At 40.0% G+C, this 26,376-nt stretch overlaps 1 protein-coding gene across 2 annotated transcripts in view; it reads left to right on the top strand.

Moving 5' to 3' along the window:
• LOC101594400 (cytochrome P450 2J4) overlaps positions 1–26,376 on the top strand; it is a 71,949-nt gene that overhangs the window by 5,182 nt on the left and 40,391 nt on the right. For both annotated transcript variants that reach the window (XM_045150122.1, XM_045150121.1), the window contains one exon: positions 24,292–24,454. In XM_045150122.1, coding sequence (XP_045006057.1) covers positions 24,292–24,454 — 163 coding nt within the window. The remainder of the gene's footprint in view (positions 1–24,291; positions 24,455–26,376) is intronic.

The raw sequence follows: 26,376 nt of genomic DNA, 5'->3' as shown, positions 1-26,376 counted from the left end.
TCTTTTTCCACATCCCTGCCAGTATTTATGATCATTTTTTTTTTCATGATGGTAGCCAATCTGACAGGAGTGAGATGGAATCTCAATGTAGCTTTAATCTGCATTTCCCTGATGACTAGAGATGTAGAAAATTTCTTTAGATGCTTATACACCATCTGTATTTCTTCTTTTGAGACCTCTCTATTTAGCTCCATAGCCCATGTTTTAATTGGCTTGATTGATTTCTTATTATTTAACTTTTTGAGTTCTTTGTATATCATATATATTAATCCTCTATCCGATATATAGCTGTCAAAGATTTTTCTCCTATTTTGTAGGTTGCCTCTTTATTTTATTCACCATGTCCATTGCAGTTCAAAATCTTTGTAATTTCATGAGGTTCCAGTGGTTAATCTGTGGTTTTATTGCCTGAGCAATTGGGGTTATATTCAGAAAGTGCCGGGCTCCTTCCCAAGCAGGTAGGTAGTGCTGTGGAAAGACCAGGCCTGCTGGTTCCTCCCAAAGGGTTGAAGGAGGAAGATGAGCATATGACAACTCAGTAACCTCTCCTGGCCACCGGAGAAAAACCACACTGAGTCCAGAGTCTTTTTGAAGCAGGAAATCACAGAAAAAACTTGCTTTATTGCTATGAGCAGTTGCCTATATCATGTTGGGGATGAAGGCGGGGATTTTAGGATGGGGGGAGAGGTAAGGGCCAGTAGTCAACTGTGACTATTGAAATGATAATTACAATTGCCATGTGGAATTGGTAGGACAGAAGCCATTAGGTGTCTTGCTGAGTCCTAGCTGGCCAGAGACAGGTTGCCAAACATTAGTTAGGCTCAGGAAGTTCCAGTAGGCCTCATGCCTGGGCCTTTCAGAGCCCAACACCTCCCCCTTTTGTTTTTGTAAGAGCATTAGTCACCGTGGCTTCTGTCTTAGGTTGTCTCCCTCTGGGGATCTTACCCATCATTGGGTAACATGTGTTTAGCTTGCTGAGAACCCACTCCATGGCCTGTCTGAGGTTGTCCCACCTGGGGATCTTACCTGTCATTGGTCACATGGAGGGCAGGGGAGGTGCAGTGAGTCATCTGAGGAACTTAATTCCTGAGTTGCCAGCCTATGGTAATGTATCTCGACCTGATGAAATTTTATTGCCTCTAGCTGCTAGTGAATAAATTGTGTAATTTTGTAAATTGCATAAGGCCTGACAGGAGAAGGAGGAGGAGGGGGAGGGGTCCAGGTACAGGGAGAAGGTAGGGTAAGAAGTCATGTAAGCCCGTCCACAGTGCATTGTCCTGGGGGTCCTGCTGCCTCCTCTCCAAGTCTTCCTGGAGCCCCTTATCTTGTCCTGGACAATTCCTGACTTATTGGTGTAAAAGCGGCATTTTTTCCTGTAAAAACAAACATACACCTCCCTTTTCAGCCATGAGTAGGTCTAGTCTTCTCCTGTATTTTTTTTTAAATTTTTATTAACATTTTCCAAGATTATAAAAAAATATCCCATGGTAATTCCCTCCCTCCCCACCGACACTTTCCCCTTTGAAATTCCATTCTCCATCATATTACCTCCCCATCTCAATCATTGTACTTACATATATACAATATCAACCTATTAAGAACCCACCTCCCTTCCTTTTCTTCTCCTGTTTTGTAGGACTACCTCAGCCAGGGAATCTAGCTTCCAGGAATGATATCTACATCTGGAATTAAGGTGGCTGGGGTACAAAGGCCCATCCAATTGGTGGGCAGAAAGTTATAGGCCATCCCACCTCCACAAATATAAACCATTCCAGAAGGCAGGCAGCATTGAGCATTGGGCTCCATTGTGTTAAAAGTACAGAAGGAAGGATGAATGTATCCCACATCTAAACTGGAATTGTTAGGGGAAGGCAGGGCCCAAATACCCAGAGGAAACATTGGGAAAAGCTGAAGTGGGATGGGGAAGTGGCAGAGTAATTTTTTTAAGGTCATATAGACAACTATACTGTAAGGAGCCAGAGAGACCCAGATTGGAGGCAAAGCCAGCAATCCTCCACAAGAGAGGGAGTTATTTAGTTTAACAGGGTGAAGGACCATTTTAGGAGCAGTCCTCAGGGGCGGGACACTCCCTAGAGAAATGATTGTCAGTGTCCCCTTGTTGGGACAAATATTTTAGGTCTCTCACGGGTACCCAAATGGGTCTTTTTCTTTTTATAAAGTTTTTCCATGGACAAAAATTCCATGAGCTTTATATAAGTTTTTATCAAAAAAACCCTTTTTGTTACAGAGTTTTTTTTTTATTATTTTAATCACTTCTCAGTACAAAGGTTGGGAAACAAACAAACTTTGATCTCAGCAATATAAACATAAATATTAAGGAATGGCCAGCTCTTGCTTACATGTAGGTGGTAAAGTCTTGCTGTCAAATGGCCCAGAGCTATGGATACAAGGCCAGCCAAGTGGTTTTGGACAATTTCCCCTTTTTTATTTATTATTTTTTTAGGAAACGGGCCCCTCCAGGCCTTGGTGCAGAAAGACTGTGCCTGTCTTAGGTTGTTCTCTACAATATTTAGGCCTTTCCCGTTATCGGTACATGAATTCCATCTTTCATGTCCCGTCTTAGGTTGACCTAACTCAAGAGACTCTTACCCGTCTTTGACTACCAGCCTCTTCAGGGGCTTTAAGATAATGTCTCAGGAAGCTGGGGTCAGGTCCGTAGTTGTATCCCATGTATTTCTGTAAGGATATCCATAAACGATCTTAAAAGGCATGTAACGAGTACGGGCAGCAGACACAGAATGAGTGAAAGACAAACACCTGTAGTAGAAAAGCTTCCTATCTAAGAAGTGAGAGAATTCCATCTAGGCAAGGCAGACTTAAAAGCAGATATTAAGTCTTCAGCAGCTGGAGCTGCATCAAAAGTAAGATGATTATTTTGCAGAGACAAAATCTCTGATTGTAACTGAATTAGATGTCAAATACCTCTTAAATGCAGTTTCCCAATGCTTTTGACTGTTATTATATATATATATTTTTTTTCAAGGTAGGTCTCACTCTGGTCCAGGCTGACCTGGAATTAACTCTATAGTTTTAGGGTGGCCTTGAACTTATGGCGATCCTCCTACCTCTGCCTCCTGAATGCTGGGATTAAAGGCGTGTGCCACCACACCCAGCTATTATATGTTTTAGAAGTAACACAAATTCATTTAAAATCTACATGACAATCCAAACAAGTTTTAACTTTTAATCCTAGTATATAGAGCATCTAACAGGTGAAACTGTATCTAAGGTAAGGATCAAGCCCAAGATCTTAATGGGAGGTACATTTTGAACTTTCTCAGGAGCTACTTTAAAGCTGTGAGTATGAAGGATAGTTAGACATTAAAAGTACAAGCCTAAAGCCAAATGTCACAGCATACTTTAGGAAGTCCTGCTAGGCACACTTTGGATATCTTTAGATTGAAATCTGAAACCCACTATCACACCTTAAGATAAACAATTGAATATATTGGGGGCCATTTATTTAAATTACCATATTTCACCCCTAGAGTCCAATAGATTTATAACCATCCTACATTATAAATTGTTAGAAAAATTCAAAAATATTTAGGGTAAATAATGACTTTTTAGTTGGTTGTGTGGGGATAAGGATTCCCCCTTTTGTTTTTGTAATTGAGACTTGAGTCTGATTATATCTTTTAATGATAGCCTGGCCAAGGGGCTTGTATGGAATGCCTGTGGAATGTGAGATTTTCCAGGTCTGGAGAAAATCTACGAAGGTCTTGCTTAGGAAGCAGGGGCCATTATCTGTTTTAATTTGATCAGGCAACCTGAGAGTGGTAAAACATTGAAGCATATAACTAATGGCATATTTAAACTTTTTCTTGGCATGTGCCAATACCCAGTAGGCACAGGAAAAGGATAGTGAGCTTAGTCACCATGAGAGGGCAGACTTCTCACCTGTCCCCACCTGGGTAAGTCCAAGGGGGCCACGTGGCAGTTTCCCAGGAGGCGGATTGTCCACCATTTCCCAGTAGGGGAGGGTTGGGCACAAGCTGCCAGGAGGGGGCTCATTTCTCTAAATTACCAAATTTTGCCCCTGGCTCCCAATAGATTTATAACTATTATATACTATAAATTGTACTCAGTTTAACTTTAAAGGTCCCCACAGTCTTGACCAATTTAAGATATTAATATCTGTAAAATTAAACAAGTTAAACACTTTTAATCTAAAGCCTATCGCTGTGTCTGTAATATGAACTTGCTTGAGGTTATTTAGCTTAAATTCTTAAGTATCAGCTGGGTGTGGTGGTGTACGCCTTTAATCCTAGCATGGGGGGGGGAGGTAGGAGGATTACCATGAGTTTTAGGCCACCCTGAGGCTCCATAGGGAATTCCAGGTCAGCCTGGGCTACAGTGAAACCCTACCTTGAAAAACCAAAACAAAAAAAGCCAAATTTTAAATCTCTTAATCCAATATCTCTAGCTAAGCATATCAGTCTATTACAAATTTAACTTTGGTTAAACTCTTTAGGCCTGGGCAGCCAGATGCAGCCAGCCCATATGCTAGTAGCCCAGTTCTAATGAAGTCCCCTTAAGTCTTTCCTTTCTCTTAGAAAGCTCATAAGCCAAGCCTTGGAGTTTAATGCTGTTTGTACTTAGTATTTTTAAACTTTTATCTGAATAGTCCATAAAATTTGGCTTACCACTCCAGAAGACACTTTCAGTTGTAAGCACCAAGTTCATGCCTATTTCTCCAAAACAAAGGTTCCAAAAGATTAAAATCCACATGGTCAGGTTTATCTCAGCTCATCAGACAGCTTTAGGTTCACTGAGATAAACTTCCAGACCAGGTAAAGTTGTGGAGGAAGGAATATCTATTGAAGCTTACAGATCCAGGGGAAGTTCCATAATGGCAGGAAAAGCTGGCCTGCCTTCACAGGCCTAAATAGAGAGAGAGAGAGAGAGAGAGAGAGAGAGAGAGAGAAAGAAAGAAGGAGAAGCCTTTAGAAACATAAAAGCCACAGATGCAGCTTCCTAGGCCCCATTCAGAAATACAAAAGACGCTGGCGAACCGAAGGTGAAGGGAAAGAGAAAGGAAAGAGATGTCGACAAGTAAGTACAGGTTATAGAAGCAAAGTTTAGCTCATTAAATATGAAGATTGCCTTATAACTCATGGGAGTACGCTCGCCCGCACATATACACTGATTACCTCCTCAATGACTGCCTCTCATGGGGGCACTAGTCTGTCGGGTTCCCAGAGCCCCATGTTGGGCGCCAGGTGCTGGGCTCATTCCGGGGCAGGTAGGTAGTGCTGTGGAAGGATCAGGCCTGCTGGTTCCTCCCAAGGGGTTGAAGGAGGAATATGAGTATATAATGACTCAGAAACCTCTCCTCACCACCAAAGAAAAACCACACTGAGTCGGGAGTCTTTTTGAAGCAGGAACTCACTGAAAAAAACTCACTTTATTGCTATGAGCAGTTGCCTGTATCATGTTGAGGACGAAGGCGGGGATTTTAGGATGGGGGGAGAGGTAAGGGCCAATAGTGAACTGTAACTATTGAAAAGGTAATTACAATTGCCATGCAGAAGTGGCAGGCCAGAAGCCATTAGGCATCTTGCTGAGTCCTAGGTGGCCAATGACAGGTCACCAAACTTTACCTAGGCTCAGGAAGTTCCACTAGGCCTCAGGTCTGGGCCTTTCAGAGTCCAACAAGAAAGACTTTGCCAAGAAAAATATGTTGAAGAGTTTCCCCTACTTTTTCCTCTAGCAATTTCAGAGTTTCAGATCTGATGTTAAGGTCTTTAATCCATTTGGACTTAATTCTTGTGCATGGAGAGAGAGAAGAATCTATTTTCATCCTTCTACAGCTATATAGCCAGTTTTCACAGCACCATTTGCTGAAGAGGCTGTCTTTTCTCCAATGAGTATTTTTGGCATTTTTATCGAATATCAGGTGGCTATAGCTACCTGGACTTACATCTGGGTCCTCTATTCTGTTCCATAGATCTACATGTCTGCTTTTGTGCCAGAACCACGATATTTTTGTTAATATGGCTCTGTAGTATAGGTTAAAATAAGGTATGGTGGTACCACCAGCCTTATTTTTGTAGCTCAGTATTATTTTAGATATTTGAGGTTTTTTGTGATTCCAAATTAATTTTTGGATTGTTTTTTCTATTTCCATGAAGAATGCCTTTGGAATTTTGATGGGGATTGCATCAGTGTTTTTATAGTTTTTGTAGTTTTATAGTTTTCATTGTAGAGATCCTTTACTTCCTTGATTAGGTTTATTCCAAGGTAATTTATTTTCTTTGATGCAATTGTGAGTTGTATCAAAGTGATTCTCTGATTTCATCCTTTGTGTGTTTGATGTTAGCATATAGGAAGGCTACTGATTTCTGTGTATTTATTTTGTATACTGCTGCATGGCTGTAGGTGTTTATCAGCTCTAACAGTTTGCTGGTAGAGTCTTTAGGGTCCTTTATATATAGAATCATGTCATCTGCAAATAATGATAATATGATCTTTTCCTTTCCAATTTGTATCCCTTTTGTGTGTGTCTCTTGCCTTATTGCTATGGCTAAGACTTCCAGTACTATATTAAATAAAAGTGGGGACAGTGGACACTCTTGTCTTGTTCCTTATTTTAGTGGAAAAGCTTCCAATTATTCCCCTTTTAGTAACATGTTGGCTGTAGGTTTGTCATAAATAGCCTTTATTATATTGAGATATGTTCCTTCTATTCCCAGTCTCTGTAAGACTTTTATCATGAAGGGATGTTGGATTTTGTCAAATGCTTTCTCTGCATCTAATGAGATGATCATGTGATTTTTGTCCTTCAATCTATTTATATAATGTTTACATTTATCGATTTGTATATGTTGAACCATCCCTGCATCTTTGGGATAAAGCCTACTTGGTCAGGGTGAATGATCTTTTTGATATATTCTTGTATTCTGTTTGCCAATATTTTGTTGAGAATTTTTGCATGCATGTTCATGAGAGAGATTGGTCTGTAATTTTCTTTTTTTGTTCTATCTTTGCCTAGTTTTGGTTTCAGGGTGATGCTGCATACATAGAAGGAGTTTGGTAGGATTTCTTCCTTTTCTATTTCCTGGAAAAGCTTAAGAAGCAATGGTATTCTTTCCTGAATATCCGTTAAAATTCAGCAGTGTATCCATCTGGGACTGTACTTCTTTTAGTTGGAAGATTTTTGATAACTGCTTGGATCTCCATGTTTGTTATAGGTCTATTTAAGTGATTATTCTCATCTCTATTTAATTTAGGTAGGTCATATAAATGAAGTAAGTCATTCATTTCTTTCAGATTTTCATACTTTGTGGAGTATATGCTTTTATGGTATGTCCCTATGATTTTTTGAATTTCTGTGGAATCTGTTGTGATGTTACATTTTTAATCTCTAATTTTATTAATTTGTGTCTCTTCTCTCTTTCTTTTGGTCAAATTTGCTAAGAGTTTATCAATCTTGTTTATCCTTTCAAAGAACCAACTCTTTGTTCATTGATTCTTTGGATTTTTTTTGTTTCTATTTCATTAATTTTTGCCTTATTCTTTATTACTTTTTCCCATGTACTGATTTTTGGTTTGCCTTGTTCTTGTTTTTCCAATGCTTTAAGGTGAAGCATTAGGTCATTTACTTGCAACCTTTCTAATTTCTTAATATAGGTACTTAAAGCTACAATGTTACCTCTTAGGACTGCCTTCATTGTGTCCCAGAGATTTTGGTATGTTGTGTTCTCATTATCATTTGGCTCTATAAATTTTTTGATTTCCATATTGATTTCTTCATTGACCCATGCATCATTTAGTAGTGTGTTGTTTAATTTCCATGATTTTGTGTATGCTCGGTAGCCTTTCTTGATATTGATTTGTAGTTTGATTCCATTGTGGTCAGATAGAATGCAAGGACTTATTTCTATTTTCCTGAATTTGTTAAGATTTGCTTTGTGTCCATATATATGGTCTATTTTAGAGAATGTTTCATGTGCTGCCAAAAAGAATGTATATTCTGCAGCATTTGGATTAAATGTCCTGTAGATATCTGTTAGGTCCATTCCTTCTATGACTGCATTTAGTCCAGCTGCCTCTCTGCTTATTTTTTCCTGGGATGACCTGTCAATTGATGAGTGTGGAGTATTGATGTCTCCCACTACCACTGTGTTTGGTGTTATCTGTGACCTTAGTTCTAATAGTGTTTGTTTGATGAATTTGGGAGCCCTCAATATATGTGCATATATGTTTAGGACTCTCAGAGTATCTACAAAAGTGTCCATAGATTTGCCTGCTATGAGAGTATTCAAGTAGACTCAGTGGAACCAAATACAGATAGTTTCTAAAATTTAACTAAACATTGTACACTTTCAATGAAAAACAGCACAGAGTATTTATCCAAGAGTAGGTATTATGACAACCAGATCCTCTGTCTGTACCTTAGGCTGTGTGGTGCCTCACCCACTTCCTTAATCTTGGCAACAAGGAGGTTAAGATTTCTGGTCTGTAGAGGGCTCCAAGTCAGCTTGTGACCAGTTGAGATCCTTCCCTAATGTATAACAGAACAGGAACAAAAGCCACTATAAATCAAGAAGGAAGAAATAACAAGCCCCAAATACAGCTTATTTAAGAATGGAAAATCTGACCATCCACCAGATTTAACATATAATTTATCCTGATATGGATAAATTCTGGTTCAGGCCTATATACCAGGTTTATTAGGTGTGTACTGACCTGGTATAATGCCAGTTACCTTTTGGCATGATTTTGGTCTCAGTTATGCTGCTCCTTATTGGATCCCACTGTTGGTTCAAGTATGTGTGGCTGGGTCCCTGGACCGCTGCTCTATTCGCTGGAGCTGGGCACTGGCAGTGGGGGAGGGGAGGCTGCCGATGCTGCTCTACTCTTCTCACTGGTCCACAAGTTCTTCTACCTTGTGATCTGCTCCTCCATTGTTCACTGCTGTTCTCCCTTCACATTCCTTGGGTTTGTGGAGAGCTCCAGTGTGAGTGGAAACTCCCCTCACCTGGCTTTTCCTGTGGCTCAAGCCAAGCCTGGTGGCTGGCTGGCGCACTGCCACTGAGGTTCTGTGGACCTGCTAGAGCTGATTCTGCCAGCCTGTGTGGATTCTGGATGCTCTGGATCTCTCCTACTTCTCTGCTGCCATTTCAATTTCCTATACACCTCACTTTTTAGTAAAAGTGTGTATAATTTTTTCTTTTGTCTTTTCGAGGGAGGGTTTCATTCTAGCCCAGGCTGAACTGGATTCACTATGGAGTCTCAGGGTGGTCTCGAACTCACAGTAATCCTCCTGCCTCTGCCTCTCGAGTACTGGGAAATGTGTGTATTTTGCTGTTTTTTTTTTTTTTTTCTTGGCTTTTTCCCCCTAGGCTGTTTTGGCATGGTACCTACTCCACGATCTTATCTGGAACTCTCAAGATTTTTTGTTTTTACCTGTTAGTTTTACTTTCTGACTCATATGTTAGAGACAGAAACAAGAAAAATGGGAGATATTTCCAACTTTGGAAGGCATTAATTTTGTCCACTGTCTAAGCTGTCATGATCACATAGGTACATGTGTGTTTAGTTAGCAAAGTCCTGACTCTAGGGAAATTATTTTATTTTTTAAGATTTATTTTTATTTATTTATTAGAGAGTAAGAGAGAGAGAGTGAGAATGGGTACACCAGGGCATCTGGCCATTGCAAACGAACTCCATATACATCTGCCACCATGTGCATCTGGCTTATGTGGGACCTGGAGAATCAAACCTGGGTCCTTAGGCTTCACAGGCATGTGCTTTCACCACTAAGCTATCTCTCCAGCCCTCTAGGGAAATTGTTAAATCACAGCCCAATATCCCTAAAGTCAGGAAAAATGGAAAACTGACAGGAATTTTATAACATTATAATAGAGGATAGCTGAATGATTGTTTTGCCCCATTTTGTATAAGAAACTACACTGTAGACAAATGATTCAAAAGAGAAGTTTTATGTCATCAATGTGAAAATACACTTGTAATATATTTTTAAGTTGATATTTTTAAAGGATGTACTCTTATATCCTCTCTCCCACCCCAATTCCACTGAAGGTCCTCCTTAGTGGGGTTATTTGTATTCCCTGTGGGGTTGTGAAGGCCTCAATCAGTTTCTCAGGGGAGGTTATGTTTTGGGATAGTCCTAACCACTCTGTTCCTGTTATAATTTTTCTGCCTCTTCTGCAGTGTTCCCTAATCCTTGGCAGGTGTGTTAGAAGTCTGATATAGTGTTGAGTTCTCTGTAGCTATTGGAAAATAAATTATTTTAAATACAGGAGAATGGCACAAATTAAAACAGAATGAGGATGGTGAACAAATAACTGGCCTACTTCTATTGCATATGGGGAACTGTACCCACCTCCACCTTGCATTTTCTCAATTTTCTTTACTGCAGCTAAGTGAATTGTCATAGAATTATTTATTGAAATAAAAGAAAGATTTATACTGAAGTAGGAGTGTGGTACATAAGGAACATAGTCACTAACATTCATGTCAAGCTGCCTGTAATAAAGTGACCTCAAAATACAATGGTGTAAACAAGAACAGTTTGTTTCCTTCTTACAATGGTGTTAACATGTGGAAGTCCAATTATGAAAGCTGCTTTGTGCCATAATATTTAGAAAATTCAGTTGCTTGGACTGGAGAGATAGCTCCATTGGTAAATGCCTGCCTGCCACACAAGCATGAGGGTCTGAGTTCAGTCTCTAATACCTTCATAAATGCTGGGAGTGGTGGGGCACAACTGTAATCTCAATGCTTGTGTGTGTGTGTGGGGGGTGTAGAAACAAAATACTCAAGGATTACTGCTGAGCTAATTTAGCCTAATCAGTGAGCTGTAGGTTCAGTGAGAGAGACCCTTCCTCAAAAAAGAGGAGAGAATTTGAGAAAACATCTGATGTCACTTCTGCCCTGCATGCATACAAATACTTACATGCTCACTATACACACATAAAAATGCAAAAAAGGCCAGTTCCTTCTGTGTTGCTGCTCTGGCCTTCTACTCATACCATTTGTATGAGTCCTGGCCCATGCTAAGTGAGGGGAGAAGGTGCCAAACACACAAATTTCGTGACTTCTGTGATTCAGAGCGTACTTACACAACCACAATATCCCTCCAATGTGCCACACCTAGGGCAGATGGGAACTATGACTTTTGATTAGGAAGTCTTAAGGTTGGATAGTGCTCAGTCAGCTCCATCACTTAGCAGAGAAAAAAAATGTCTTCATCCCCTCACTATACGATGAGACATGCAGTGTTAAGAAGGGCCCAAAACATGTGTCCATTAGCTCTGCTAAATTTTTGCCTCTTTTTTTTTTTTCCCTCAAAACTGAGGATGCATTATGTGATCATTATAAGCATAGAATTAGTTAAGAAATTTCAAGTCACTTCCAGGATGCCTAGTACATGCTTGATATTCACTTCTTTTTTATTTTATTTTATTTTATTTTTTACAATTACCCCTTCTTTAAAAGTTAATAACATCAAATTCCAGAAAAGGCCCCCCCCCTTTTTTTTTTGGCATGCAAGACATTATGTAACATAATCGCAGGAGGAGCCCCTTTATATCACTCTCTGGATTCTGCCCTTCCACCCCACAAGTACTACCACTAGCGAAGTTCTCTTCTAAACTGTGATCCCTATCATAGTAATAATTTTTTTCTTTTTGTTAAAATTTTTATTAGCATTTTCCATCATCATAAAAAAATATCCCATGTTAATTCTCTCCCTCCCCCCTCACACATTCCCCTTTGAAATTCCATTCTCCATCATATTACCTCCCCATCACAATCATTGTACTTACATATATACAATATCAACCTATTAAGTACCCTCCTCCCTTCCTTTCTCTTCCCTTTATGTCTCCTTTTTAACTTACTGGCCTCTGCTACTAAGTATTTTCATTCTCATGCAGAAGCCCAGTCATCTGTAGCTAGGATCCACATATGAGAGAAAACATGTGGTGCTTGGCTTTCTGGGCCTGGGTTACCTCACTTAGTATAATCCTTTCCAGGTCCATCCATTTTTCTGCAAATTTTATAACTTCATTTTTCTTGACCGCTGAGTAGAACTTCATTGTATAAATGTGCCACATCTTCATTATCCATTCATCAGTTGAGGGACATCTAGGCTGGTTCCATTTCCCAGCTATTATAAATTGAGCAGCAATAAACATGATTGAGCACATACTTCTAAGGAAATGAGATGATTCCTTTGGATAGTAATAATTTCATTATAGATTCTATTATCATGGTTATTTATGACAATAAAATTAAATATGGGACCTATTAACATCCTCCTCCACTTTATAAACATTTTTGAAGTGCTGGAAATTGAATGTTAGGCAAGTACTTTACCACTCAGCTACATAGATAGCCCCTACTTTGTAGTTTTAGCAGCAGAAAAATTCACTAATTTCACCCCAAATGACACAGGTAATGAGAAACAGAACCTGGACTCAAGCAGGCTGTATGCCTACAAGTCCAAACTCATGACAACTCATGAGATCTGTGACCCAAGCCCACTCAGGCGTCCACCTGGAAAGCAAGAAAGAGCCACCTCGTCCACCTAAAGAGTACTCACCAGCCGTGGTCACTGAGGAGCTGCTTCCAGGGGCCTTGTCCTGGGCTCTTGTGTTCTCATGTGCTTCATAACTTCCCCCAGTCATATTAGTAATTACATGTAATGGGAATATTAAGAAGGACTGATGTTTGATTTTTACACTGCATTAGATTGTGCACTTCTTTTTTTAAAATTTTTTTAAAATTTTTATTAGCATTTTCCATGATTATAAAAAAATCCTGTGTTAATTCCCTACCTCCCCCCCCCACTTTCTCCTTTGAAATTCCATTCTCCATCATATTACCTCCCCATAACAATCATTGTACTTACATATATACAATATCAACCTATTAAGTACCCTCCTCCCTTCCTTTCCTTTCCCTTTATGTCTCCTTTTTAATTTATAAATTGAGCAGCAATAAACATGGTTGAGCATGTACTTCTAAGGAAATGAGATGAGTCCTTTGGATATATGCCTAAGAGTGCTATAGCTGGGTCGTATGGTAGATCAATCAAGCTTCCAGTTTTTCTCCATTTTGTAATATGTTGGCTGTAGGCTTGTCATAAATACCTTTTATTATATTGAGATATGTTCCTTCTATTCCAAGTCTCTGTAGGAATTTTTTCTTCTCTTTTTAAAAAAATTTTTTTTTGTTCATTATTTATTTATTTATTTATTTGAGAGTGACAGAGAGAAAGAGACAGACAGACAGAGAGAGAGAGGGGTTGAGAACGGGCGCGCTAGGGCTTCCAGCCACTGCAGAAGAATTCCAGATGCATGCACCCCCTTGTGCATCTGGCTAATGTGGGTCCTGGGGAACTGAGCCTCGAACTGGTATCCATAGGCTTCACAGGCAAGCGCTTAACAGCTAAGCCATCTCTCCAGCCCTCTGTAGGAATTTTATCATGAAGGGATGTTGGATTTTGTCAAATGCTTTCTCTGCGTCCAATGAGATGATCATGTGATTTTTGTCCTTCAACCCATTTATATAATGTATTACATTTATAGATTTGCGTATATTGAACCATCCCTGCATCTCTGGGATAAAGCCTACTTGGTCAGGGTGAATGATCTTTTTGATATACTCTTGTATTCTGTTTGCCAATATTTTATTGAGAATTTTTGCATCTATGTTCATGAGGGAGATTGGTCTGTAATTTTCTTTTTCTGTTCTATCTTTGCCTGGTTTTGATATCAGGGTGATGCTAGCCTCATAGAAGGACTTTGGTAGAATTCCTTCTTTTTCTATTTCCTGGAAAAGCTTAAGAAGCAATGGTGTTAGCTCTTCCTTAAAGGACTGGTAAAATTCAGCAGTGAATCCAACTGGGCTTTTTTTAGTTGGGCGATTATTGATAACTGTTTGGATTTCCATGTTTGTTATAGGTCTATTTAAGTGATTAATTTCATTTTGATTTAATTTAGGTAGGTCATATAAATCAAGGAAATCATCCATTTCTCTCAGATTTTCATACTTTGTGGAATATATGCTTTTATAGTATGTCCCTATGATTTTTTGAGTTTCTCTGGAATCTATTGTGATGTTACCTTTTACATCTCTGATTTTATTAATTTGTGTCTCTTCTCTCTTTCTTTTGGTCAGATTTGCTAAGGGTTTATCAATCTTGTTTATCCTTTCAAAGAACCAACTCTTTGTTTCATTAATTCTTTGGATTGTTCTTTTTGTTTCTATTTCATTAATTTCTGCCCTAATCTTTATTATTTCTTCCTGCCTACTGGTTTTTGGTTTGCCTTGTTCTTCTTTTTCCAGGGCTTTAAGGTGAAGCATTAGGTCGTTTACTACTTGTGACCTTTCTAATTTCTTAATGTAGGCACTTAAGGCTTAAATTTGCCTCTTAGAACTGCCTTCAATGTGTCCCAGAGATTTTGATATGTTGTGTTCTCATTATCGTTTGACTCTATACATTTTCTGATTTCCTTCTTGATTTCTTCATTGACCCATTCATCATTTAGTAGTGTATTGTTTAGTTTCCATGATTTTGTGTATGCTCTATAGCCTTTCTTGCTATTGATTTGTAATTTAATTCCACTGTGGTCAGATAAAATGCAAGGAATTATTTCAATTTTCCTGAATTTGTTAAGATTTGCTTTGTGTCCTAATATATGGTCTATTTTAGAGAATGATCCATGTGCTGCTGAAAAGAATGTATATTCTGTAGCTTTAGGATGAAATGTCCTGCATATATCTGTTAGATCCATTCCTTCTATGACCTCATTTACTCCAGCTGCCTCTCTGCTTATTTTTTCCCAGGATGACCGGTCAATTGATGAGAGTGGGGTGTTAAAGTCACCCACCACCACTGTGTTTGGTGTTATCTGTGACCTTAGTTCTAATAGTGTTTGTTTGATGAATTTGGGAGCTCCCATGTTAGGTGCAAATATGTTTAGGATTGTAATGTCCTCCTCTTGGAGTGTGCCCTTAATCAGTATAAAGTGGCCTTCTTTATCTTTCTTGACTAACGTTGGACTAAAGTCTACCTTGTCAGATATTAGGATAGCAACCCCTGCTTGTTTTCTAGGTCCATTTGCTTGAAACACCGTCTTCCAACCTTTCACCCTAAGATAATGTCTATCCTTTGTAGAAAGGTGTGTTTCTTGGAGACAACAAATTGTAGGATCCTGCTTTTTAACCCAGTCTGCAAACCTATGTCTTTTTGTTGGGGCATTGAGGCCGTTGATATTAAGAGATATTATTGAAAGGTGTGTATTTATGTTTGCCATTTTTTTTTGTGTGTGTGTGTGTGTTTCTGGTTCTACCTGTGCTCTCTTGTGTTAACTAGTATTTGAGTATTGCTTGTTTTTGCTAGGTTCCTTATATGTGTGCTTTTCCTTTTCTTCAGCATTGAGAATTCTGTCAAGGATTTTCTGTAGAGCTGGTTTGTCTTCAAATACTCCTTTAACCTGCTTTTGTCATGGAATGTCTTTATTTCTCCATCTATTTGAATGTATAATTTGCACGATAAAGTAACCTTGGTTGACAGTTTTTATCTTTCAGAACTTGGAATATATCACTCCAAGCCCTTCTGGCTTTAAAAGTTTGTGTTGAATAATCTATTGTAATCCTGATGGGCTTGCTTTTGTAGTTAACTTGATTTTTCTCTCTAACTGCTTTCAATATTTTTTCCTTGGTTTGTGTGTTTGGTAGTTTGATTATAATATGATGAGGAGAAGTTCTTTCTGGGTTTTGTCTGGCTGGGCTTCTAAAGGCTTCCTGTATCTGCATTGGCACTTCTTTCCCAATTTGGGGGAAATTTTCTTCTATGATTTTGTTGAAGACACCTACTATCCCTTTGGAGTGGAATTCTCCTCTAGTATGCCCTGAATTCTTATATTGGATCTTTTCATAGTGTCCCAAATATCTTGAATTCCCACTCATACTTTTCTATAAGTTTGTCTTTCTCTCTGTTGGATTGTATTAAATCTGCCACCTGGTCTTCTAGCTTAGATATTCTGTCCTCTCCTTCATCCATTCTACTGGTGAGATTCTCTACAGAGTTTTTTAATTCATTAACTGTGTTCTTCATTGCTAGTAATTCTGACTGGTTTTTCTTTATTATTTCGATTTCCTTATTTATGTCTTGTATTGCCTTCTTTATTTCATGAAATTGGTGTCCTGCATCTTCTTTGATTCCTTTGATTTCCTCTTTAAGTTCCTCTTTGACTTCTTTGATTTATTCTCTGACTTCTTTGAACATATTTACAATCATTCTTTTGAAATCTTTCTCAGGCATTTCCTCTAACTTGTTATCACTGGAGGTCATTTCTGATGCATTAATACTTTTAGGTGTATTTATATCGTCTTGCCTTTTAGTGTTCCTTGTGTTATAATGTATGTATTTTTGCATCTTGGATTAAGTTAATGCTTGGATTTTCTAGCTAGCTGGGTATTTTTAGTTGTATCAGTTGATTTGATGTTATATATTTTCAGGGTAGAAGCTTAAGGTGTTAGGTGTGTCTCTTAAGACTCTCAGAGTATTTACAAAGGTGCTCCTAGGGGTTGAGTTTCCTTGCTATGGCAGTATTCAAGTAGGCTGATTCGAATAAAATACAGGTAGATTCTAAATGTTAACTAAACACTGTACCCATTCACTCAAAAACAGCCCCAATTATGTATGCCAGAGTAGTTATTATTACAACCAGATCCTCTATCAACATAGAGGTTAAGATTTCTGGTCTGTTGAGGGATCCAAGTCAGCTTGTGACCAAGTGAGACCCTTCCCTGGTGCAATCCCAGTCACCTTGGATGATTTTGGTCTCAGTCAAGTTGCTGCCTGGGTCATCGGGCTGATATTCTGATTTTTGGAGCTGGGCACTGACTTTTCCTGTGGAGCAAACCGAGCCTGACAACTGTGGCCCTGCATTTCAGCACCCCTGCTGCTGGAACTGCTGCTGCTAAAACTGCCTTTGATGGGTCTGTCAGCTGCTGAAGCTCCTGCTGCTGGGCCCACTGCTGCTGCTGCCTCTGCTGCTGCTGCTGCTGTAGCTTCCACTTCTGGAGCTATTGCTGCTGCTGAAGCTGCTGCTGCTGGGCCCACCACTGCTGCTGCCTCTTCTGCTGCTGCTGCTGCTGCTGTAGCTGCCACTTCTGTAGCCACTGCTGCTGCTGAAGCTGCTGCTGCTGGGTCTGCGCCGCTGCTGCTCCTGGGTCTGCTGCTGTTGGGGCCTCTGTTACCGGTGCTGGAGCTGCTGGGTCCTGCTGTCACCCCAAGTTGGCGTGGCCTTTCCCGGGGCCGCTGCTCTGTTCACTGGAGCTGGGCTCAGGCAGTGGGGGAGGGGAGGGAGCCACAGGTGCTCTGGTTCTCTCGCTGCTCTACGTGTTCTTCTACCTCGTGGTCTGTTCCTCCGTTGTTCACTGCCGCTCTCTCTTCACGTTTCCTGAGTTGTGGAGAGCGCTGGTGTGAGGGGAAGCTCCCACACCTGGCTTTTCCTGTGGCTGGAGCCGAGTCTGGCGGCTTTTTTGGTGTGCCGCTGCCACCACTGTGGTTGCCGGAGCTGCCGGGGCACTTTTGCCGGCCTGTGCGGGCTCTGATTGCTCTGGATCTCTTCTACTTCTCTGCTGCTGCTTCAATTTCCTATACACCTCACTTTTTAGTAAAAGTGTGTATTTTGCTGGGTTTTTTTGGTCTTTTTTCCCCCCAGGCTGCTTTGGCATGGTACCTACGCTGCCATCTTAACCGGAAGTCCCCGATTGTGCACTTCTTGAAGCTAAGGAGTTATTGCTTGTCAGCACCTACAACAGACCTGTGGCTGGATAATACTCTTTTAATTAATTAACTAATTAATTTTCAAGAGGTGGGAGGGAAAGAGAAAGAGAAAGAGAGAGAGAGAGAGGAGAGAGAGAGAGAGAGAGAGAGAGAGAGAGAGAGAGGGAGGGAGAGAGAGAAAATGAGAACATATAAACACTAGGACCTCCTGCTACTGCAGATAAACTCTAGATACGTGTGCCACTCTAGCTTTCTATAGGTATTAGGAAATCAAACCCAGGTAAACACACCTTGAAAGCATCTTTTACCACTGATCAATATCCTCAGCCTGAGTAATATCCTTTAATGAACCTTTTCCTCATTGACACAGGTGCATTCCTGTGTTCCTAAACTTCCACACTGGAGCTGTTGTTTCTGCATGTGATGATCCCACAACCTACAGTGTCGTGGTCTTTGTGCCATATCATTTTTCTGGTATCCTCACCAGTTAGGATGTGACTGAAATACCATTTCCCTCTACATCCATCCCACTTCATTCTGCAATGAAAATTATCTTTTCTTTTAGTTGCTTTATGTCATCATTTATCAGGATGATAGAACATGTCAAATATTTGACAGTTTACATACTTGAACACATTGTAATTTGATCTTACTCCCTTCCTGATACCTTCTGTCATCCTTCTTCCACTAAGCTCCTTGTATACAAGGATTTTCTATTTTGATAGCTTTTTTCTTGCTGCTCATCTCCATCATCCATGTTGAAATGTTGATGAGTTCAATATTGTAGAGTTCTTGTGGCAGTAATGACAGATGTTGTGGAGTCATGAGCTGACTTACACAAAGTCAGAAGATAGTGTCTTCAAGTATTCCTCCCAGTCCTCTGGCTTTTGAATTCTTTCTTATCCTTCTTCTGCACTATTCCTTTGAGGGTGAGATTAAAAACTGTTTTATTTAGCACTAGCACTCCACTATTACTTATTCTAATCAATTATCTCCCCAGAGTCACTGGGTTCTGCAAAAAGAAGCTTTTCGGACTAAAGATGAGAGCAGGACCAATTTATGGGCATAAATATAATATAAAAATTAGAGGACAATTTTTATGAGCACAATATATCATTTTAGTAAAGTGGCAATAGTGGCTTCTGCTGGGGTCCATGGCTTCCAAGCCAAGGTATTTGTATTTGGTTTTCAGTGCCAAGTATAAATTTTTTCCATGGTCTGGGTCTCAGAGAGCAGTTGGTTACCTCCACAACAATCATGCCACTGTTGCACCAGTGGGTACCTTATGCCTTGTTAATTTGTTAGTTGCTTGTTTAACACACAGGATGGAATCATAGTTGGGTAAGCCTGCTGGTGACTTTTCTCCCCCAAAGAGCTACATAGCACTTTTGAGCACTATGACTGCTAGCAGGAGGGAAGAAGCTTCCAGTGTTGTTCCAGCTTCATTTCTCAGTGTCCTGAAACTGACCCATGTGGTATCTTTAATAATAAGGTCTTACCATCTATTTCTGGTGAGTAACCAAGGGCCTTATCAATAGCTTGTACTGTTTTCAGGGCTTCAGGTCCTCTTCTGACCAACAGTTCCCTGGGATATATCCAATTCCCAACTCCTCCAAACCCAGCATTTGAATTCTCCTGTATTATACTATGACTTCTGACAGCCACTTTATCCACTCCCATAATAAGTTTCTGCCCAAAGAAGAGCTATTTGTATATGTGTGTTTCTAATTTATATTTTTAGTTAGTTTTAAAAAATGTATTTCCTGATAGCTTCTTTATAACAACTTTTTTTTTTTTTTGGTTAGCCCTCCACCATCCTCTCCTTTGTTCCATTTTCCTGGCTACACTTTACCATTTTGGTCCATAGTATTCTACTGTTCTTACTCATCTACTGTTCCTCTTAGGTCTCCTCTCCATCTCATTGGTCCCTTTCTAGCTTCCTGGCCTCTATTGACCCTTCAGCTTACATAAAAATCTAAAAGTTCTAAGTTAGGATTCACACATGAGTGAGACCATGTAGCACTTGTCTTTCTGGTTGTAGTTACTTGGGCTTATTCATAGTTTTTCTATTCTATCCCATTAACCTTCATTTCTTTTCCTGTGACAGAATCATCCCATTTTTTTTTCCCTGCAACCTCTTTATTTTTTTATTTTTTATTTATTTTTAAATTTTTATTAACATTTTCCATGATTACAAAATATATCCCATGGTAATTCCCTCCCTCCCCACCCCCACACTTTCCCATTTGAAATTCCATTCTCCATCATATTGCCTCCCCATTACAATCATTTTAATTACATATATATAATATCAACCTATTAAGTACCCTCATCCCTTCCTTTCTCTTCCCTTTATGTCTCCTTTTCAACTTACTGGCCTCTGCTACTAAGTATTTTCATTCTTAAACAGAAGGATCCACATATGAGAGAGAACCTATGGCACTCGGCTTTCTGGGCCTGAGAATCATCCCATTTTTAATCCTATGGTCTGTAGTATAAAATGCAGTCATTATCGTTTTCTTTTTGCTGAGTATTCTTTTTTGCCAAGAGTACTTTTGGCTATCTGGGGTCTTTTATGCTTCTATATGAAATACAAGATAAATTTTTTGGTTTCTAGGAAGAATGTGCTATACTTTTGATTGATATTGTCATGAATCTATATACTAGTTTTGGAAGGATTACCATTGTCAAAATATTAACCCTTCCAATCTATGTGCATGGGTGTTCCTTCTCTGTTCTGGTGTCTTCCTTAATTTCTTTCTTCAATTATTTTAATTTTTAATTTTATTTCCATGGTTCAGAATGTTTCAAGGTATTTAATTATTTTATTTTATTTTATTTTATTTTTGGTTTTTCGAGGTACAGTCTTGCTCTAGCTCAGGCTGACCTGGAATTCATTATGTAGTATCAGGGTGGCCTCAAACTCATGGTGATCCTCCTACCTCTGCCTCCTGAGTGCTGGGATTAATGGTATGCGCCACCACGCCTGGCTAAGGTATTTAATTTTTTTTGGCTATTATAAATTGGACTTTTTCCTTCTTGGTATGTTTATTATTTGTATAGCGGAAGGCTACTCAGTGTGTGTGTGTGTGTGTGTGTGTGTGTGTGTGTGTGTGTGTTTAATTTTTATCCTGCCACTTTGCTGAAAGTGTTTATCAGCTCTAGAAGTTTTCTGGTGGAGACTCTAGAAAGTTTTTTATATGTCAAATCACGCCATGTGCAAATAAGGATAATTTGACTTTCTTCTTTCTAATTTGTATCCCCTTATTACTTTCTCTTGTCTTACTGCTCTAGTCAAGACTTCAAGCATCATATTAAATAGAAGTGGAGGCATATACACTGCTGTTTGTTGCAGATTGTATAGGGAATTCTTCAAGTTTTCTCCAGTTAGCCCAGAGTTGACTATTCTCTTGAATATTATAGCATTTGCTATGTTTAGGAATCTTCCCTCCATTCCTATTCTCTCATGTGTTTTTAACATAAAGGGATGTTGGATTTTCTCAAAGGCCTTTTCAGAGAATCTGTTGAGGTGATCATGTGGTTTTCTTGATTCTCCCATTTTTTAAATCTGTAATCATTAAGTTTGAGTCCTTTTTTAAATTTCTTTTTATCAGATCTGAACATACTTAGTATGTAAACAACACAAGTTGGTGCCATCCTTTCCCTCATCCCTGAACCTTTCCAAAGAGGCCCTCCCCATTAAGGATACAGGTCAACCCCATAGGGATTATAAGTCATGCATTGTGGGGGCAGCAATCAATTATGAGGGAAAGTCAATGTCTCTGTGCATAATGTCCCAACTTGTGGCTCTAACAGTCTTTCTGCCCCTCTTTGGCAAAATTCCCTGAGCCATATTGGGTGCATTTTAAGTCTACTGCAGTGATGGCCTCTTAGGAGCCTCTGGATCTCAGGTTTGGTCCTCAGTGTCTATATCATTCACCCTTGTGCTGATATCAGGTTCACCAAGAAAGAAACACTCTTGCTCATTTCCCCAATTCCTCTGTGGTTTCATGTGGGGCCAGGTTGAAATGAAATGGATCATTTATCTCCTTGGGCCCCTCTCTGCTCTGAAAAAGAGAAGCTGAGTAAAGTCAGCACCATTTAATTAAAGCAGAGTTACAGTTGTTTCCAGAACATCTTAAGATTATTACTATTAACTTCATCAATAAACTCTTTTTCTAAGGCCTACAGAGCACTCATCAAGACATTCATCAAAATGAAAATAGAAATTGCCTGGTTTGTTTACACCCATTACTACCATCTACTAGAATGAAATCCATGGACCACATGGCTCCACCTTTGCTAGTGTAGCACAGGAATACTGTTCTAGAATTGGAAGAAGTTAGGTAGTAGATGACCAATGGAAAAAGAACAAAGGAAGCACTAGGTCATGTTTCTGACTTCAGTGGGAGTGCAGGATCCTAGAATGAGACTCAATCTATATAGCTGTTTTGACAGGGACCACATAGGTTCATATCTCTGTAATTGGTGTGGTGGGGTGTGAGCACATGAACATGGGGATGGGGGAGAGAGCCTCAGCTACATGGAGGAACTGAGACCTCCTCTTTGACACCACTCCTGCAGTCAGACATGATTCAGACACATGAAAGGCAAAGGTAGATTCCATATGGGATTGATCTTTGCATACAGAGTGTGGAAGGAACTTTATTCAACCCATATTTGTGAAAGCTTGGGCACTTGTGCATCCTTAGAGAAATTCTTCAATTCTAACTGTCTCCCTCTGCCAAATTTCTTCCCATTCCCCTCATTCCTTTGTCTACTCTAGCTCCCACCAAACTCCAAGGTCCTGTAGACAGCTCAAGGTTACTCTACTATCTTCTACTTTTATGTAATGCTTGGCAGAATACCTGCTTGGACCACAGCTTTCCTTTATTGGCTGCATTAATTCACTGGCAATGCATTTGCCCTCTCATAAAGATGAAGAAAATTCTTAGGGCTGGTTATGAGATGGGTGAGATAAAACACGAAAGAAGCCAGGAAAGCACTGTGACTAGAGCTTCAACAGCCCTTGTCCTTGTTCTCATGGCAAGTGTGTGTCCTACACTCCCTCTACACAGAGCTTATTCATTTCTCTTGAGACACAGTGGTGGTATGGCTGTGTGCCTGGAACCAGAAAACAAAGTGCCTTTTATACTTCTGTTCTCAATCTTCTTCACAAAACCCTTTCAGAGGAAAACTATCTTTCCTAGCTGAGGGTCTGAGCTTTGAAAGCTAAAGCACCTTCTCCAGGAGCCCAAAGTCAGTGAGCAGTAACCCACATGCTTGCCTCACTCCAGAGCTACAGCAGTGTCTCCATACCTGGCCCCCACCTTTAGTTTACTTTCCGTCAATACCAGGCATCAGGAAGGGACATTTTCCTCTTTTTTTTTTTTTTAAATTTTTTTTTTGAATTTTTAAATTTTTATTTATTTATTTATTTGAGAGCGACAGACACAGAGAGAAAGACAGATAGAGGGAGAGAGAGAGAATGGGCGCGCCAGGGCTTCCAGCCTCTGCAAACGAACTCCAGACGCATGCGCCCCCTTGTGCATCTGGCTAACGTGGGACCTGGGGAACCGAGCCTCGAACCGGGGTCCTTCGGCTTCACAGGCAAGCGCTTAACCGCTAAGCCATCTCTCCAGCCCGGACATTTTCCTCTTATAAGCAGATATCTTCATTTCCTCAGAAGACTGTGCTTGGTACAACAAACATTCACACACACCTTGGCCTCTGACAGATCAGATCTGCTACATTCTCAGCTTTTACCAAACTGAAGCGTGTTTCATGTTACAGATCATGTTTTTGACAATTATGTCCTCATGCCTTATACTGGGGAGATATGGTAGATGTGCACTTATTTATTAATTAATTTATTTATTTACGAGTGACAGGCAGAAAGAGAGAGGGAGAGACAGAGAGAGAATGGGCATACCAGGGCCTCTAGTCACTGCAAACGAACTCCAGATGCATGTACCCTCTTGTGCATCTGGCTTATGTGGGTCCTGGGGAATCTTGCCTCAAACCTGTGTCCTTAGGCTTCACAGACAAACACTTAACCACTAAGCCATCTCTCCAGCCCTGTACACTCATTTTTGATTGAATATATGAATGGATTTTTTTTTTTTTTTTGGTTTTTCGAGGTAGGGTCTCACTGTAGCCCAGGCTGACCTGGAATTCACTATAGAGTCTCAGGGTGGCCTCAAACTCATGGCAATCCTCCTACCTCTGCCTCCCGAGTGCTGGGATTAAAGGCATGTGCCACCATGCCCGGCATATGAATGAATTTTTATAGGGTCAATGTCATTAGTACAGTGAAGTAAATTTGAGTTTAGTGCAGAGGAGAAAAAATTTTCAAAAAAATTTATATAGACTAAGGTGCATCCTTTCTTCTATAAACACAGACTCCTCTCAGTAGAATCCCCTTAACTACATACGTTTTCAATTCTTGGACATAGAAACATGGGTACCCTGAACTGTAACCATTTATTTTTCAGCTTGTGGAGAAATATGGGAATGTTTTTAGCCTAGACATCGGTGTCATAACTTCAGTATTTATAACTGGACTGCCCCTAATCAAAGAAGTCTTTACTCATATGGAACAAAACTTTTTGAACCGTCCCATCACCCCTATCAGAGAACGTATCTTCAGTAAAAATGGTAAGTTTCTTGACTGCTGTCAAGTGTGTATTTTAGTTTTTACCATGTACTAAGGTGCCTATATTCCTGTAATTTTCCAGCTTCTATCAACCAACTTTATTATGAAAAGCCACTGTTAAAGGGAGCTGGGTGCCCATATTTCATGAATGAAAGCACCCATCAGAGGACTTACAGTCATTTCTAATAGAGACTTGGAAGAAATCACATGTCTTTTAAAAACTAATCCCCCACATGCTTTGATAAGGATGTAACCATATCACCCAGCCATAGCTGGAGATTATATTCTCACTTTCCGTTTTCCCATTCCAGTCCTTTGCCCTGAGGAAAATGAGTATGAGTCCACTTCCTTCTGCTGCTGTCCCTTCTTGTTGTAGATTCTTGTTTTATATTATTTTTTTTAAATTTTTATTTATTTATTTGAGAGCGACAGACACAGAAAGACAGATAGAGGGAGAGAGAGAGAATGGGCGCGCCAGGGCTTCCAGCCACTGCAAACGAACTCCAGACGCACGCGCCCCCTTGTGCATCTGGCTAACGTGGGACCTGGGGAACCGAGCCTCGAACCGGGGTCCTTAGGCTTCACAGGCAAGCGCTTAACCGCTAAGCCATCTCTCCAGCCCTTGTTTTATATTATTAAAGTTATGCCACACTTGGATCCATAGCCTTCCAGCCAGTGTTATATTGGGTTGCCATGATTTGCTCCTACAGCACTGGGAGTTCTTGCATGGTGTTATGTAGAGAAGGTTATCATTCATCACTCATTTTTAATTTTTTAAAATTGTTTTAAATTTATTTTTACTTATTTATTTATTTCAGCAAGAGAGAGAGAGGGGTACAGAAATAGAGAGAGAGAGACAAAGAATGGGTGTGTCAGGGCCTCCAGCCACTGCCAGTGAACTCCAGATGTGTGCACTCCCTTGTGCATCTGGCTTACATGGGCTCTAGGGAGTTAAACCTGGGTCATTTGGCTTTTCAGGCAAATGCCTTAACCACTAAGCCATTCTTCAACCCTCATTTTTTAAAAAGTTTTTTGTTTTTACTGATTATTTATTTATTTATTTGGGACAGAGAGGGGAGGTTAGAGAGAGAGAGGGAGGGAGGGAGAGAATGGGGATGACAGGGCCTCTTGTGACTGCAAACAAACTCCAGACACATGCGCCACCATGTGCATCCTGGCTTATGTGTGACCTGGAGAATTGAACCTGGATCCTGAGGTTTCACAGGCAAGTACCTTAACTGCTAAGCCATCTTTCCAGCCCCTATTTTTAAGGCTCATTTAGGATGCTATGTAGAGAATGGAAGAAAGACAGCAGGAAACTTGTATGCCATTTTAGGTTAGAAAACGTGGTGGCTTGAACAATGGAAGCTGGAAAGAAATGACAATTAGACCAGATGGTGGCAGGGAAGCTACATTACTCAAGTATGCAGAAGGGAATGGGGTTCTGAAGTGACTCCCACAGAGAGGGTGTTGGAAAGAGGAACAATTAGAGGGAGACAAGGGGTTTTCTGAGGTTACATTCTGTTGGAAGTTTCAGGCAGTCACAGATCCAACCACAGATGTAGTGAGTGGAATGTGCCTGTATGTGCAAAGTCAGACAGTTGAATGCATGACTCTAGAGAATGCCTTTCTGGGGAAAAACTGATGGCAACTATCAAGAGAGAGTATTCAACATTGTAGAAATTAAGGAAATATTCCAGAAATGGAATGTGGTGATAGAAGAGAGAAGGTTTTAAAGCGACAAGAACTGGTATGTTTCAAGATTTACTAGAAAATTAACCAACAAAAGTTGTGGGAAGTTTCTGGCAGAGATTTAGGAAGAAAATATGGAACTGAGGGATACTAGGAACACTGAAAATGACAGTTTCAGGAAAGAATTGTCTTCTAAACCCACTGAAAGACCATGAGATGAGGCTGAAAGATT

Source organism: Jaculus jaculus, chromosome 5, assembly GCF_020740685.1.
Source record: "Jaculus jaculus isolate mJacJac1 chromosome 5, mJacJac1.mat.Y.cur, whole genome shotgun sequence".
Taxonomy (NCBI): Eukaryota; Metazoa; Chordata; class Mammalia; order Rodentia; family Dipodidae; genus Jaculus; species Jaculus jaculus.
This window is presented reverse-complemented; position numbering and strand designations above follow the sequence as displayed.